The sequence below is a fragment of the Gigantopelta aegis genome, chromosome 3, assembly GCF_016097555.1.
Source record: "Gigantopelta aegis isolate Gae_Host chromosome 3, Gae_host_genome, whole genome shotgun sequence".
Classification (NCBI taxonomy): domain Eukaryota; kingdom Metazoa; phylum Mollusca; class Gastropoda; order Neomphalida; family Peltospiridae; genus Gigantopelta; species Gigantopelta aegis.
The window spans coordinates 85,148,842-85,166,266 of NC_054701.1; the positions used below are offsets into that span (position 1 = coordinate 85,148,842).

Sequence of the window (17,425 nt, forward strand, 5' to 3'; positions counted from 1 at the left end):
GCTTGTAGGCCCCATGCATATAGCCCCTGCGTGTGCTGTAACCTCACCGTGGTGCAGGGGTGTAACATTCTCTTTGAGAATGGCCAATACAGCACAAATTGAAGTTTAGAGTAAAATTCAGTATCCGTAAAATTCTGTGATATTTGTATTTGTATTTTTGCACAGTTCTTTACACTGTTTTTGTTTAAACCTTGAATTTTTATATTGATGTTGATCATCACTTTATTTATTTGCATTACCATAGTTTGACACCCAATAGCCGATGTATTTTTTCGTGCTGGGGTGTCGTTAAACATTCATTCATTCATTCCATGCATATAGTTGAGTTAAAGAGCATCCGTTTTATGGATGCCTCAATAGTTCAAAACGTAGATTGTAGGCCCCATGCATATGGTTGAGTTAAAGAAACTTCCTTTATATGGAAGCTTCGATAGCTCAGAGCGTATCGTGGTTAGTCTTGCAATTTGTGGGCGAATCGGTGCCACAGGCTCGAGTCCCAGCAACGGCATGGGACAATTTTTGAGGCCAGAAAGGATTTAATTATCCCCTGCGCCAGTGCGTTAATATCTATGTATGTAATAGTCAACCTCGACATACATACAATATATAGATATTCATACATCAATACATACTAGCCAGTGCCAGGTATGCCCACTGTTTCATGCGCGTAAGCGGGATCGACCGCGTAACTTGTAGACCCCATGCATATGGTTGAGTTAAAGAGCATCCGTTTTATGGATGCCTCAATAGATCAAAAGGTATCGTGACATGTATGTAAGTTGCGGGCGATTCGGTGCCATAGGTTCAAGTCCCAGCAGCGGCATGGGACAATTTGTAAGGCCAGAAAGGATTTAATTATCCCCTGTGCCAGTGCGTTAATATCTATGTATGTAATCGTCAACCTCCACATACATATAATAAATAAATATACATACATACATACATACATACATATACGTATTCATCCATGCATACACACATACACACCCAGATGTATTTGAAATCGATGATCACGACTGAAGTTCACATAAAGGGAGACATTTCAGCGTAAATAAATTCGCCAAAAGGAAAGACCAGACATGTGGGAATCCGGAGCATTCGATATGCAGTCCGGTGCAGCCGGAAGCAAACAGTGGTCTTAGCGCCGTGCTGCCACCTGGCGAGAAATCCCTCAGGAAACACACGCCGACTCGTTTGCATTTGGGCGCGCCGTCGACAATAACGTAATTCATTGAATGAAAGTATTTTCGCACTGCATTTCCTTGTTTGCGCAAAATGAAATTCTATCACATTGCACAACTCGAGAAATTCAACGACGATAATTATGTTAGCACGTTATGAATGTTCAAAACCCAAACACAAAAATGTAAGTTGGCTCATAATATCCGGGTAAATAAATACACAAAGAAACTATTATTCAGGCACAATGGAGTAGAATTTTAGACATTTTTATTCCATTTCTAAAACTGCTATGAGAAATAAGCCCTTAATGCATGTCCAGCATGAAAGGTTTGGCGGAAAGAAAGGAAACATGCATTTCTCTTTTCAAAATGTCCTTAAAAGGTGTTAAAAACCTCATTTTGGACTTATCATGGTTCGGTTAAATAAATCCAGGTTTACTATTAAATAATTCTCAATGTCTTCTGTGTTATACAGAATAATCACATCATACTATCCTTGAAAAAACCCACCATATTTTATTTTATTTATTTTATTACCATTCAATATTGTATTTAAACTTCAATGTAAAAACTGAACCATGATATAAATTTATAAAGTTATTAATTTGAGTTTAATAATGTTTAAAATCTCAGCTGAGTGACACCGCATTGCATATATTGATATTCTTAATTTAAAATCTCAGCTGAGTGACAACGCATTGCATATATTGATATTCTTAATTTAAAATCTCAGCTGAGTGACAACGCATTGCATATATTGATATTCTTAATTTAAAATCTCAGCTGAGTGACAACGCATTGCATATATTGATATTCTTAATTTAAAATCTCAGCTGAGTGACAACGCATTGCATATATTGATATTGTTAATTTAAAATCTCAGCTGAGTGACAACGCATTGCATATATTGATATTCTTAATTTAATTTTGAAAATGTTATTTGTGGGATGGATTAATATGTAGATATTATCACAATAACCTGAACAAATAGCTACACAGAATGCACATTTATATATTGCTTAATCATTCTAAGTATTATCACGATCACCTGAACAAATAGCTACACAGAATGCACATTTATATATTGCTTAATCATTCTAAGTAAAACTAATTTTTCAGTACACATCTTTAAGTGTCGGGGAATATTTTGTTTTCGAAATCTTGATGTAGTCAGTTCATTAGCAACTGCTGTTTAATATTTTAAAATTATGTAGTAATCTCTAAACCTCACATAAAGCGATGCGCGACGCAATTCTGTACAAAATGTTTCCTGAGTGTTATGTAATATTTTTAAATGATGCTACTCCAAGAATACGGAAATTGTTCAAATTATTACAAAAATCAACATGCTTGCAAAATACACACAAATACATTGAACTAATATTTTGTTTTGCAATTATTCTTCCTGGAAGTGACTTGTACTAACATAATTTATGTGAAATATAAAGTGCACCATGTGACACAGAAAGACGTGTAATCCTGCACTAGTAATCGAGCCACATGCGCGTTAGTTTCGGCCGGCCAATAATCGGTCTATCTTCCGAACACACGCCACTCGCAGGATCTCGAGATGATCCACAAATCCATTCTTCCGTCGCGTCTCCAGCGCAACGCTTCATGTCACACAAACGTCGATGTTTGCTCGCTTATTATTTTATGAATTCTCATGTTTTTAAAAATTAAATATTTTGGCGAAAACTCAAAAGACAAATAACGGGAAGTTATAGGTTCTGTTGTACCGGGGTAGTTGCATTTGTGTGTGCCAAATGCAGAGTTATGAAATATTTATTTACACGAAGAATCTTGAAGAGGTCGGATGTAATGGTTCTAATCTCGAATAATTAAAGACATCATGTTTTAGGCACGGGTTTAATTAAGCGCGTGGTTTTGTTTGGAAGACTTAATTTCGCTGATCTTAAAGAATGCAAAATTCCATATGCTAATTTGGTTGTAAAAGTAAAATCAAAACAAGTAATATGATTCCGTATTTAAGAGGATGGCTGTTAAATGAATGTATTTGACATTAAGATAGAAGCAGTAGTTGCATCATAAGTTACATGTATGGCTAATGATATTCTGTTTATTTTACCAGCATGACAAACCTCCACGGACAAAAGTTTGGTAAAAGATATATGTACCATTAAGAAGGTTTGTGTAATTCAATGTGACTGTGCGGATTAGTGCTTACCTCATGATCATCAACAGCACTACCCTCACCACCTCCTCCCCCAAAACAAACAAAAACAAGCAAACAAAAAACTAAAACGTTTGCAATGACTCACAAAATAGTAGATGTTCTTCAAGCTCAATAGAACGTGCGACCACACGGGGTCGATACTTAGCCCGGGTACTCTTGACGGTAAGAGAGCTAGACGGACATTTGGATGGTAACTGTCGAAATATCCGTCTAGCTATTTTACCGTCAGAGTAGTCGGACTAGGGGTCAATATATACTTGACAACATCATCTCATGAACTAAATTTAGTAATCGTGTTCTACAACATAACTAGGAAGTTGTGTCCACCTCTACAAGGGTCTGCTGCAGCTGCCGAATGTTCATCGATTAAAGTTAAAAGTTAAAGTTTGTTTTGTTCATTGACACCACTAGAGCACATTGATTTATTAATCATCGGCTATTGGATGTCACACATTTTGTCATTTTGGTCTTAGAGAGAAAACCCGCTACATTTTCAGTGGTTAAAGCGTTTGCACGTTAACATGTCCCCACGTTCATGCCATAAGCGTTCTATGGGACTGAGGTCTGTTTACACAGCTGGATAAGGCAACACGTCCACTCGGTTAACTATATTCGCAAAACAAGGTACCATTCCGTATAGTATTATAGGATGTTGTACGGAATGATACCATGGCTTGTGAAGATGTATGTCAACGTGCAGATGTGCGTTATTATGTTAAAAGATCATATATGCGGGCGTGGTGCAAGATATGGAAGAACAGCCGTCATTCCTGGGTGTTGTATACCCTCAGTTGGTTTCTTACAGTTTGGGCAATGGTCAATAATGATGGGCGATTGAACCCAGTTTCAAGGGGTTGTAGTTCGAATTTACCGCTCTCCTGCGTAACTGACACATAACTCGTGACCAGCCACTGCAAGGACGGTTATTGGTGGATCCAGTGACATTTAGTTGATTAACAAGTCTGTGTACAGTCGATCTAGTCACACCAAAACGTCTGAAAACGTCACTGATACTAACTAGTGCCTGCTTGAAGAATTCTAACTACTCTCACGGCTATATAAAACACCCTTTCAAATTAAATGTTTTAAAATATACATTAAAAAAAAATCATGATAAATCATCGGAGGTTGGTGAAGTTGCAACGGTGAATCTGTGCCCCCTCCCCACTTGCGACGCCTGTAATATCTTAACAGAAATAGTCGTGGAACTTTTGAAGGTCATTAGTTTAGATGAAGCCCCTCACCTCGTCTATGACAAAAATGACGAAAGAAAAAATAGGACGCATAGATCTTATATATACATATAATATGAAAACTGGCATAGCCGAGGAGTGGGGGAGGGGGCAGAATTTTTTTTACCCCACCACCTTTATATTTGCCTGTACAGTAACCACACAAAACGAATGTGTGAAACACCCCCCCCCCCCCCCCCGACCCCCGTATAAAAGAACTGATTACGCCAATGACAAGAAGCCATCTATAGGGATTAGTACATACACGTCCAAGTATCATAAACAAATGCTATAATATTAAGTCATGTGCAGTAAGATTTTTTTTTAAATATGCACCATCCCACAGACAGGATAGTACATTACATGACTTTTGATATACCAGCTGTGGAGCACTGGCTGGAATGAGGGATCGACACTAGATTGAACACGAATCGGGTATGCATTTTATTACTTAGTCTACATCCCACCCCATAGTGGAAACAATTACACATTTATATATACTCTTCAAAAAAGTAGGGGAACTATTAGACCACAGATATCCTAGTAAAGAACGTTCAAGTCTGTTTATCAACACACAGAAACACATTCCATATTTTGCATCACGCAGTTGCCCCGTACACGTGCGTGGGGTGTCATTGTCGATTTTGACAATTTCCAGGAAGGTCCATTAATCACTGTGGAACATTATTTCTGTCAATCCTTTTTCATTCTGTTGATCATACAGTTGTTATTGTTTTGTTTTTAGTCATTTTTGTTTGAATTTGCGATTTACGGATAAAAAACGTCAACTTTCAAATTTCACTTCTGACCCCAATCGTCCTTCAATATCTTTGATGGTCATAAAACCTACTGTAATACTGAACTACCGGTTGTAATGTTTGCCCAACTAATTCACTATTATCATATAACCATTCCCCACTGCTAATATACCTTACAATTTTGGCAGTAAAATCTTATTAGAGTTCCCCTACTTTTTTTGAAGAGTATATTTTGACATGTCTGTGAGCAAATAGCAGAATCTTAGCCTTATGTGGATAAACCTTTTTTGGCTTTAGTTTCTTCAGAAACTTGTTTGTGCAGACATTCAACTATTGTGTAAAGAGGTTGATACCACAATAAGACTTGCTAGCGACAGTTTTATTGAAAAGGCGTGTCTGGAGACAAGAGAAATAATACTGTCATCCCACCATTCATATCTCTATTGGATCTTCAAACCCATACTAGGTTGTAGCCAGCCTTACATGGCAGTTCTTGCTTCCATGTTATTGTATTGTGTATTTTATTATACGACTATGGGTAGGTCTATCTAGTTTTTGGAAGGCAATAGCTTGTCAAATACGTATTTGGTTGTTCATTTGGCGATTGCGCTTAATACCTCAAAACACAATACCAGGAAGCAAAACTTCCCAACCTCCAATATTTCACTACGCCAGTGGTTAGCAAAGAACGAATTAGAAAATGCATGTAGAACAATCAGAGCTGCTTAATTGTTCAAAACAGCCTTGTTTTTCAATCAACAAGGGTTGAGCCCGCGTCGCAGCGTGTTGCCTGGCATCAAATAATTACCTTATCCAGACGGTAAGCAAAAGACCTTCACAAAGCAACGACTCAACAGCAGCCAAGGGTAAGCTTTGTTTGCGAGCAGACCTTTGTCACACTGCCATCGTGGGCATTCAATGGAGGCTTCTTGGCAGCACGTTAGTTTATACAGCTGAGGTCAATGTCAGAAACCACCCTTTGTTGGTCTGGTCACACTGACAAAAGGCAAATTTTAATTTTAAAACAAATTCAGGAAAAGAATGTATTTTGTATTAACTGTAACCTGCGTCATTTAAATGGCATTCTAGTCAGCAAGTGACAAACTGACTTGATTATGTAGGGGATTTTGTCAGTAATACGATTCTGACAATGATTATGGTGATGACGTATTATAATAATTTTATGGTGACAAGTACTTAAAGCTGTATCTAGCGGGGAGTGGGGGTGGGGTGGTGGTGATTAGAGACCAAAAATATGAAAAAGTGATATTTTTTGTTTTAAAATGTCCATTTTGTTTTGTATTACTGTGACTGTCTTTGGTTGGTTTAGGCTACATATGACCTTGGTACCGATGAAAGCAAGTCATCGAATGAAATTTGAAAGGGATTATTTGGCAACAAATGCTAAGGAGCAGAGGCATTGTATACATCTTTGTATCAATACAACAAATTACAATTTTTAAATTCAAGTCTAAATATGTAATAAAACTATCATCAAACAACAAAAACACAGAAAAAAATATAAATTGTGGTTTAATTTGCATATACATATACAATAATAACTTAGAATAGCTCGATGTAGATGTAAATAAATAGCACGGTAGAGAATCACTAGTATAAATATGTGTTCATATTGTATTATCTTATAAATTATTAAAACCACTTATACATCCACTAGGTTGACTAACATTGTGAAGTGGGAGGACTGCTGTAAATAGATTAAATTAATGTAGAGGATATTCTATTAAATACTGTGTGTTAAACACAAACCACAGACACTTTCTTGTTCTTTCACAGTCTTGTATATCTATTAGCATGTTTGTACATTATGGAAATTACTCAGGTTTAAACTTAACAGAAAATATTGTTAGCTGTTTGGCAAACTGTGTTTAAAAATGTGTAGCCAAATTCAATTTTAATTCTTTGCCAAACAAAATGCAAAAAACCCTGAAGGTTCCGTAAGGCCAGTCGTTTTTGATTAATAGGTTTACGGATCCGCCGAAGTTCATTAAAAAGTCCCGCTGGAAAAAGAAAAATGCAAACCTACATTTTTTTATTTTTTTTACCGCCGTTCTGACCAAAAAAAAAAAAAAAAAAAAAAAAGTAATTTAAGGGTATTTTTCCCAAAATTATACTTGTCAAATCATATTCTGTCTTTGTTAAATTATTTATTCAGAAGTACGTTGCGTTTTGACTTTGCCGTGTACTGTGCGGGTACTGTAGACCCTTAGACCCGTTCACCCAGGGTTGGTTCGTTGTAAAATCTTATTCGTACGGAGTCGTTTTGCCCCAAAAGTGAGTCGATTCGCCCCGATTATATATTTATTAGTGTAATTGTTTTGAAATAACATGAATATATCCACATTAGTTATTTAAACGAGATATAAATACTGTAAAACCCGGGAAGCAGAATGGTAGTGAATGAGAAAGTACATGCAACCACAAAATCCATTTGCAACATATACGTGTGTGTGTGTGTTCATGATGAATAATCTGGATTTGAACATTTTCTTTTTTTTTCCTCCAACAGAAAAAAATTGGTCAGAATTTTTTTTTTTTTAAATGGATCCAAAACTTTTATTTTTATTTTTATTTCGACCACCTACATATATTTTGTGGAAAAAAATCCGTAAACCATTTAATAAAAAATAGGTGGCCTAAATATGCAAGCTCTCAAATTAGCTGTTAAGACAAATCATAATGAAAAATATTTTATTTGAATTTGGCAAACAGCTTCAACTCTGGCTGTAAAGGAAATGAGAAGAATTGGCCCAGTGCTTAAATGGGTTTTTTAAAGTCTTGACTCAAATCTTTAATAACGGTCTTGAGACTTTCATGTAATGGCAACACCATACAAACTGATTATATGGGACACCATAAAAGATTTGAGTTTAGGCTCAAAGTCTTTGGGCATTTAAAGAATCACATATGTTAAAGGTTTCTTGTGTTTAAAATATAACCTGCTCCACAATGTCTTGAGACCATTACTATCAAGGTCATGCATAATAAACTTTGAGTCTGTTATCGGGACTTTGAGTCTGTTATCAGAACTTTGAATCTGTTCTCAGGACTTATTCTTGGCCATCTAGATAATACAGCCAAACAGTGCTGTGCATACATGTCTGAGCTTTCAGTTTAAACCCCAAAGGCTAATTTCTCATTCAGCTGTGATTACATTTGTAAACCTTCATTTTTAAGTTGATATCAAAATCCGATTGGCAACAAGAAATTCATATTTCAGCTGACTCTTTTTCAATAATTCTCTGAAAATGAGATTAACTACTAATGTTGTTTTTGTGGGATTTTTTTTTTTAAATAAATATCTATAGGCATACAGTAATTAAATCATTGCAATATCAAAGACTACAATCCTAATTGTGAGAGTGCAAACATAGAAATATACCATGACTAAAACTCCAGGTCTGATGTGAAATGTCACACACCAATATGTTTGACTGCAAGATCCCAATACATGAACCTTAACAGTTATGTTATATATGGACGGACAAACAAATTGTTGGACAATAACAATCATTGACTGTTTTTTCCTAAAATATTCACTAGATGTAGATGGTATCGAATCAACATTAAAGACAATAATTCTAAAATGTCAGACAATATTTATAACATGTGTATATCATATGAAATAAAACAGACATGTAAATAATTTTAACAATAATGTTATAAAATGGTTGAATAAATCTTTGTTTTAAAAGTTACTAGAATGGACAAAAATTACCTCATACATCAATGTTGTTCTAATGTGACTAACAAAGATGAAATATATCACAATAAGCATGTTGAGAATAAACATTTAGAGCATGTCGTATTCTGTTCATTGATCTGGCTATTTGCTAATGTGACTAACAAAGATGAAATATATCACAATAAGCATGTTGAGAATCAACATTTAGAGCATGTCGTATTCTGTTCATTGATCTGGCTATTTGCTATAAGAAACCATATGACCTGGATTATTACTATTTGAAAGGCATGTAGGTTACAAATGGCTCAATTTGTCAATGCTGAATCAAAGTTTTTATCTTGTAATCTCATTACTTTTATCAATCAAACAGGAAGTTTCAATTTATGCCTCACCAACTTCAAATGTATATATAAGATTGCCTAGCAAAAGGTTATGTATTGTAAGTTTTATTCTTTTAAATTTTGTTGGTCAATTAATTTTGATGTTTGTATCTTTCTGAATAACTGATATCAAAGATATTCACTTAAAGACAATAATTTTTTATTTGGAAATAGAATTGTTCCAAAAAGGCATTTATTTTAATATACATGTGTCTTTGATAAAAAAAAAATTGTATGTCAAATATCCTTAAAAAGTCTATTTTTCAATATAACAAAAATATGTTTTAAAGATACCCATGTTATGTCTTAGATGTGCTAAATGCATTTTTACATTATTTATAGGTTAAAGTTGCAAACTGAAAAACAAGACAGCATGTATTAAATAATATATTGATATTTGTCTTTCATCAAAATGATTCAGATAAGTACCTTTTAAAATCAACCAAAACGACCAGATAAAAGTATTGACAAAACAGACTTGAACTTCGATAATACTTTTTATGAAAGTCTTTTCCTAATGTTTTACTTAAATATGTTATGCAGTTATATATTTTTTTTTATTTACTTAAATTGAGAACAATTTGTTTATATGTTTTATTAATTTTAGTTCTTTAATTTCTTAGAACCTTTGTGAAATGTAAAAACATCAATTTTTTAAAGTTTTATCTTATTCCTATAACCATCAATCTTTCTTCTTATAATTATTTTTCTGTTTCAAAATTAAGTTTAGTCTTGTATTAACAAAATGTTTCCTAATGCCGATATTCACAGTAGTTTGGGGATTTTAGCCAACACTGATGGTTTCTTGGAAGGTCACCATCGTGGAAGAAATTCCGTTTTGCATGCATTGTTTATTTTCCATCAACTGTGCCACCTTCTGCTCTGAATCTTGCTCGGACTGGTACGACTGTTCGAACCCTCTTCCCAACTTATACTCCGACTGTTCACCCTCCCTACCCGACGGCACTGACAATGAGACGTTGTTGTTGCTGTCCCCTCGACTTCCCTCTGGTCTCTTCCGACTCGACTGACTCGACATGCTCCTGGTCTTGCACTTGTGCGAATACCCCGACACCACCGATGATGGTCTCGTCTGGCAGCGTTTGGGTGGGTACGATGCCTCGGAAGTCGGGTACCGCCCGGGCACGTGGTACCATGCTGACTGGTGGTGGATCTTCCGGCTCGAGTCTGGGAAGGGGTAGTCCATCAGACAGTTGAGGGCACTGTGTGGGCCCACCACCGCCTGCTGGTTGCTGAGTTGGAGGGACTGGCGCCCCGGCACGGCGCACCGCGACTGGTGACCCCGCGAGCTGCTGCCGTCTGTGGAGCCCGGCGTTATCGAAGATACAGACGACTTGCTGCGACCCTTGCCGGAGCTCGACAGCCGCTTTGAACCGCGACTCCGGTCGCTGCTGGCACTGGCGAACCTCATGAACATTTTGAACGGATCGTTGCGCCCCGACATGCTGCTTATACGAGACCGGACCAAGCTTTTCTTCGGCTGGATCTGCTTGTCTGGACCCTCCATGTCGCCACCCAGAGCGAAACTGTCAATGATGAGTTCTTTGTGCAGATCACTGCTGTCTCCCGTCGTGGAATCGGCCACGAAGTTCATGTCCACCGTCAGGCGCGACCTCGGGACAGGGGAAGTGGGTGACTCACCGCTGGACGAATGTTTTAGCTTCCGTTCAATGGAATTTCTGTGGAGCAGTCGGTCGCCTTCTGAGAACAACTTTTCCGAAGCACTCAGGTAACTGTTTGTGCTGCTCATGTAACTCATGGGCCGGGTGTGTCGCAGTATCTCCTCCCGACTGACCGCGCGGATGGTCAGCGACTCCTGTACTGGTTTGTCGATGCCGTACTTCTGCTGGATCCGTTTCAGATCTTTGTCCCTCAGAGTAAGAGTGCTGAACGGATTCCTCCTGTTCCTCGTGTCCAAGGGCTTGGCGTGTCCAAACTCGTAGTTACCAAGCCGCAACATCACTTCCTGGGTCGTCAGTTCCTGCTGGATTCGCTTGGTATCAGTATTTGTCAATCCTTTTGAAACAAAAAAACATAAGCAAACAACAAGTTATTAAATCAATTTTCAGTTTCACACTTCTTTATATACTGATGGAAAGAAATAAAGGATCACACAGATAGCAACAAAAAATAATGACTGCATCAAAAATCAATTCATATTGTCAGAAGTTGACTGGGAACATATAGGCAGCTCATTCAACACTACATACATTCAATCCCATGTTACAACTTGATATGAAATACAGACATTATGCTAGTTGTGAATTAAATTTGGTCTACAATTTGATGTGTTCCCTTATTTCTTTCCATCAGTATATATACAATCTAAAATGCATTAAAAGCATATGGTTCTCTTAGAATATACTGTACAGTATGTCTGGCAAAATGTTGGGGGGGGTTTTGCTTAAAATAGTAACTGCTCCACATCTAGTCATGAAAAATATACACTGTGCTACTGACTTTCAATCTCACATCACATCTTTGTATTTTACACACACATTATGCAGCTAATTTCATTTCTCAATCCAGTGAAACTTGTCTAAACCGGACACTGAACTGAACTGGAATCCTGTCAAAACCAGCCAAGTTTCACGATCCCAAATTTTCTAAATTTCAAAATCAAGACCTTCTAAACACCAGATCCTGTTTTTCTAAATTCCAAATCGAGACTTTCTAAACACCAGATCCTGTTTTTCTAAATTCCATATCGAGACCTTCTAAGCACCAGGTCCTGTCTAAATTGGATAAATTTTAGGTCCCCGGTGTGATCCTGTTTAGACAGGTTTCACTGAATAAGCAAAAAACCTGTACATTTTAACCAGAATTACTGTATAGTGTTACACTCAGTTTGAACTTTGACCCAGCCGTATATTATTTGGTACAGTGCTACCTTCTGTGTAGTTTACAACTCGTATTTGCTTAATGTTATGTATCTCGGGAATGACACTACAAAATACACAAAATTACAAAAACCTTTTCATTTTACCAGGATAAAATCTTACACAGAAATGTCATTAACCTGGACTTTCTAATAATCTGGAAATTCTTCCCTGTAACTGAATGATGAAACATTTTTACTCTCCAAATTAATTCGGCTTCCAGAACCTATTTTAGATGCAAAATCAATGAGTGAAAAAACAATAAGGGCAATTTGATTAATTTGATCAGACATCTCTAATACAACAAATTGTTTAATCACAAACAAAAACATTAACTTGCCCTGTTTTCATTAAACATTGCTACATCAGGACCTCGCATAGTGTACACTCAAGCTAAGGGTGAATTTCTCTGCTCAGATTTTCATCATTTCTGATTCAAGGGGGGCAACTTTTGATAGACAAATTAGTAGTGAAGAACACAAATTCTTATGTTAGACATTTTTGTGGAAAACCATGATGTCTAGATTATGACCTATATATTGGTTCCCCAAAAACCCAAACTAACCCAAACCAAACCTATAATAAATAATAACAGTTCTATAAAGCAAGGCTTAATATTGAGATTTCATTCAACTGTGTCTTCTGCCGAATCACACTTCTTTATTCCTACCACCTTTCCTGTCACACATAATATTGATATTTCATTCAACTGTGTCTTCTGCCGAATCACACTTCTTTATTCCTACCACCTTTCCTGTCACACATAATATTGAGATTTCATTCAACTGTGTCTTCTGCCGAATCACACTTCTTTATTCCTACCACCTTTCCTGTCACACATAATATTCAGATTTCATTCAACTGTGTCTTCTGCCGAATCACACTTCTTTTTTCCTACCACCTTTCCTGTCACACATAATATTCAGATTTCATTCAACTGTGTCTTCTGCCGAATCACACTTCTTTTTTCCTACCACCTTTCCTGTCACACATAATATTCAGATTTCATTCAACTGTGTCTTCTGCCGAATCACACTTCTGTTTTCCTACCACCTTTCCTGTCACACATAATATTCAGATTTCATTCAACTGTGTCTTCTGCCGAATCACACTTCTTTATTCCTACCACCTTTCCTGTCACACATAATATTCAGATTTCATTCAACTGTGTCTTCTGCCGAATCACACTTCTTTATTCCTACCACCTTTCCTGTCACACATAATATTCAGATTTCATTCAACTGTGTCTTCTGCCGAATCACACTTCTGTTTTCCTACCACCTTTCCTGTCACACATAATATTCAGATTTCATTCAACTGTGTCTTCTGCCGAATCACACTTCTTTATTCCTACCACCTTTCCTGTCACACATAATATTCAGATTTCATTCAACTGTGTCTTCTGCCGAATCACACTTCTTTATTCCTACCACCTTTCCTGTCACACATAATATTCAGATTTCATTCAACTGTGTCTTCTGCCGAATCACACTTCTTTATTCCTACCACCTTTCCTGTCACACATAACACAACTCATAGAGAGTGTGGTGCCCCATCCCACCCACCAATAAAACTCCAGTCTACTGCAATCGAATCTCATACCATTACCAAGTGATCATACTATTTATAAATTACTTGTATACAAGTATTTAATACACAAGGTACACGTAACATACATGTAGATACTTACCACTTGGTGACATACATGTAGGTACTTACCACTTGGTGACGTACATGTAGGTACTTACCAAGGTGACATACATGTAGGTACTTACCAAGATGACATACATGTAGATACGTACAAGGTGACTTACATGTAAGTACTTACCAAGGTGACATACATGTAGGTACTTACCAAGGTGACGTACATGTAGGTACTTAACAAGGTGACGTACATGTAGGTACTTAACAAGGTGACGTACATGTAAGTACTTTACCAAGGTGACGTACATGTAAGTACTTACCAAGGTGAGGTACATGTAAGTACTTAACAAGGTGACATACATGTAGGTACTTACCAAGGTGACGTACATGTAGGTACTTAACAAGGTGACGTACATGTAAGTACTTAACAAGGTGACGTACATGTAGGTACTTACCAAGGTGACGTACATGTAGGTACTTAACAAGGTGACTTACATGTAAGTACTTACCAAGGTGACATACATGTAGGTACTTAACAAGGTGACGTACATGTAGGTACTTACCAAGGTGACGTACATGTAGGTACTTACCAAGGTGACGTACATGTAGGTACTTACCAAGGTGACGTACATGTAGGTACTTACCAAGGTGACGTACATGTAGGTACTTACCAAGGTGACGTACATGTAGGTACTTACCAAGGTGACGTACATGTAAGTACTTTACCAAGGTGACGTGCATGTAGGTACTTACCAAGGTGACGTACATGTAAGTACTTTACCAAGGTGACATACATGTAGGTACTTACCAAGGTGACATACATGTAGGTACTTACCAAGGTGACATACATGTAAGTTCTTACAAAGGTGACATACATGTAGGTACTTACCAAGGTGACATATATGTAGGTACTTACCAAGGTGACATACATGTAAGTTCTTACTAAGGTGACATACATGTAAGTACTTACAAATGTACCAAGGTGACGTACATGTAAGTTCTTACCAAGGTGATGTACATGTAGGTACTTACGAAGGTGACATACATGTAAGTTCTTACTAAGGTGACATACATGTAAGTACTTATCAAGGTGACATACATGTAGGTACTTACTAAGGTGACATATATGTAGGTACTTACCAAGGTGACTTGTTGTAATATCCAGAGCTTGTCTTAGAAGGTCGATGGAGTCATTCTTTGCTGTAAGACTTGTCTGATTTCCAATTAACTGACCTATAGTAACAGAACAAACAGTTAATAATTTTGATACCATAAAATCATAATTATTGATGGTAGAATTCTTGTTAAGCCGTCAGACGTAAAGCTGGTAGTTACTTGATTCACATCCCGATAATGGCTCCACCCAGAGTTAGTCCTAATGACTCAATGAGAAGGCTTAAGGCTACTTCACTGATGTCTCTCTCAGACAGCCCGCATAGCTGATGTATGCCCAGGGCAGCATGCTTTGACCTTAATTGGTTATACACATGAAAAATAAGTTGAAATGAAAACAGGTAGAATCCCCAGATTCTTTAGGGTGCTCAAAATAATAATACAATGTTTTTGTGTAACAAAATCCCATAAAATAATGTGTTCATCTGATAAAATCCATGACATAGCTTTAACATTAGAAATAATAAGTCACAATTACAAAACAGATATGCACATTTATCCTACTCAATAATAAACCAATGAAATGATTATTACATCTAATAAACAGAAGAAGACTGGTTATCATGGAACATTATTGGTTTGATCATTAATGGAGTAATCCTAACAAACCCAGAAACTGGTGGTACAGGTTGGATTGCAGCTTACAAAGGCAATAGGATTTGGAATATTAATGTATGATCCACCCAATATATGACCCACCCAAAATAAAGGAATACAGTTAAAGTTTGTTTTGTTTAATGACACCACTAGAGCACATTGATTTATTTTGGTCATTTTGACAGTCATAGAGAGGAAATCTGCTACATTTTTCCATTAGTAGCAAGGGTCTTTTATATGCACTATCCCACACAGGATAGCACATACCACGGCTTTTAATATACCAGTTGTGGTGCACTGGCTGGAACGAGAAATAGTAATACAGCTCAGCATATATTGCTGAAAATATATATTATATTTAATTAATCACTTGTTAATAGATGTACTACTGACTAGATCATTAGATGTTGGGTTTTATAGAATGTTTGTTTTACTTGGACTGGGTAGACAAGGTTAAAGACGGTTGTCAGTATATGTGGATAAATTAAGTATGTGTTCTAAGTATCATATAATCAGTAAATGTATAATTTGTCAATTGTATTGTTGGTAATTATTATTAAAACACGTTCTGTGATATTTGTCGGGTTGTTCAATGGGATTAACTTCAAGTCAGACATTATTTGAGAGATGAGAACACCTTCGATAAATTGTTAAAGCATGTTTACTTGTTTGTAATCATTACTGTAAAAACAAACGTGGTGCATCACGTTTATTGCTTTTGCGATGTCCAAGTCATATGGCTGGCGACTGATTGAAGTTTGCTTAGTTCACGTGAGCATGTGGCCAGTAAAGTAATTGAATGTCCAAGTCATATGGCTGGCGACTGATTGAAGTTTGCTTAGTTCACGTGAGCATGTGGCCAGTAAAGTAATTGAATGTCCAAGTCATATGGCTGGCGACTGATTGAAGTTTGCTTAGTTCACGTGAGCATGTGGGCGGTAAAGTAATTGAATGTCCAAGTCATATGGCTGGCGACTGATTGAAGTTTGCTTAGTTCACGTGAGCATGTGGCCGGTAAAGTAATTGAATGTCCAAGTCATATGGCTGGCGACTGATTGAAGTTTGCTTAGTTCACGTGAGCATGTGGCCAGTAAAGTAATTGAATGTCCAAGTCATATGGCTGGCGACTGATTGAAGTTTGCTTAGTTCACGTGAGCATGTGGCAGTAAAGTAATTGAATGTCCAAGTCATATGGCTGGCGACTGATTGAAGTTTGCTTAGTTCACGTGAGCATGTGGCCAGTAAAGTAATTGAATGTCCAAGTCATATGGCTGGCGACTGATTGAAGTTTGCTTAGTTCACGTGAGCATGTGGCCAGTAAAGTAAATGAATAGTAATTTCAAATATTTTGCTTGAGAAGAGGTATTGGGGTGGGATTTTAAAATTATATTTTAGGTGTGGGGTTGTTTGTATTTAACGTGAGCATGTGGCCAGTAAAGTAATTGAATGTGGCGAATGATTGAAGTTTGCAGTAGTTCCGTGGGAGCATGTGGCTCGGTAAAGTAATTGTATTTAAAAAAAAAAATTCTCCCAGTAGCCCGCCGGGCTTACGTCATGAGCGAAACTGGTTGCCCGATATTGAAATCTGGTAGCCCCGGGAGTCCAAGCATGGTATTTTTCCAACCCTGCTACAGCACTGTACAAATTCACTGAAAAT

The 17,425-nt window shown here is 37.0% G+C and overlaps 1 protein-coding gene across 3 annotated transcripts in view; it reads right to left on the reverse strand.

Moving 5' to 3' along the window:
* Positions 1-6,884: 6,884 nt before the first annotated feature.
* LOC121369221 overlaps positions 6,885-17,425 on the reverse strand; it is a 73,126-nt gene continuing 62,585 nt past the window's right edge. For all 3 annotated transcript variants that reach the window (XM_041494163.1, XM_041494164.1, XM_041494165.1), the window contains exons 18-19: positions 15,139-15,231; positions 6,885-11,491 (exon numbers count right to left, since the gene is read on the reverse strand). In XM_041494163.1, the coding sequence (XP_041350097.1) occupies positions 10,239-11,491; positions 15,139-15,231 (1,346 nt within the window). In that variant the 3' untranslated portion in view covers positions 6,885-10,238. The remainder of the gene's footprint in view (positions 11,492-15,138; positions 15,232-17,425) is intronic.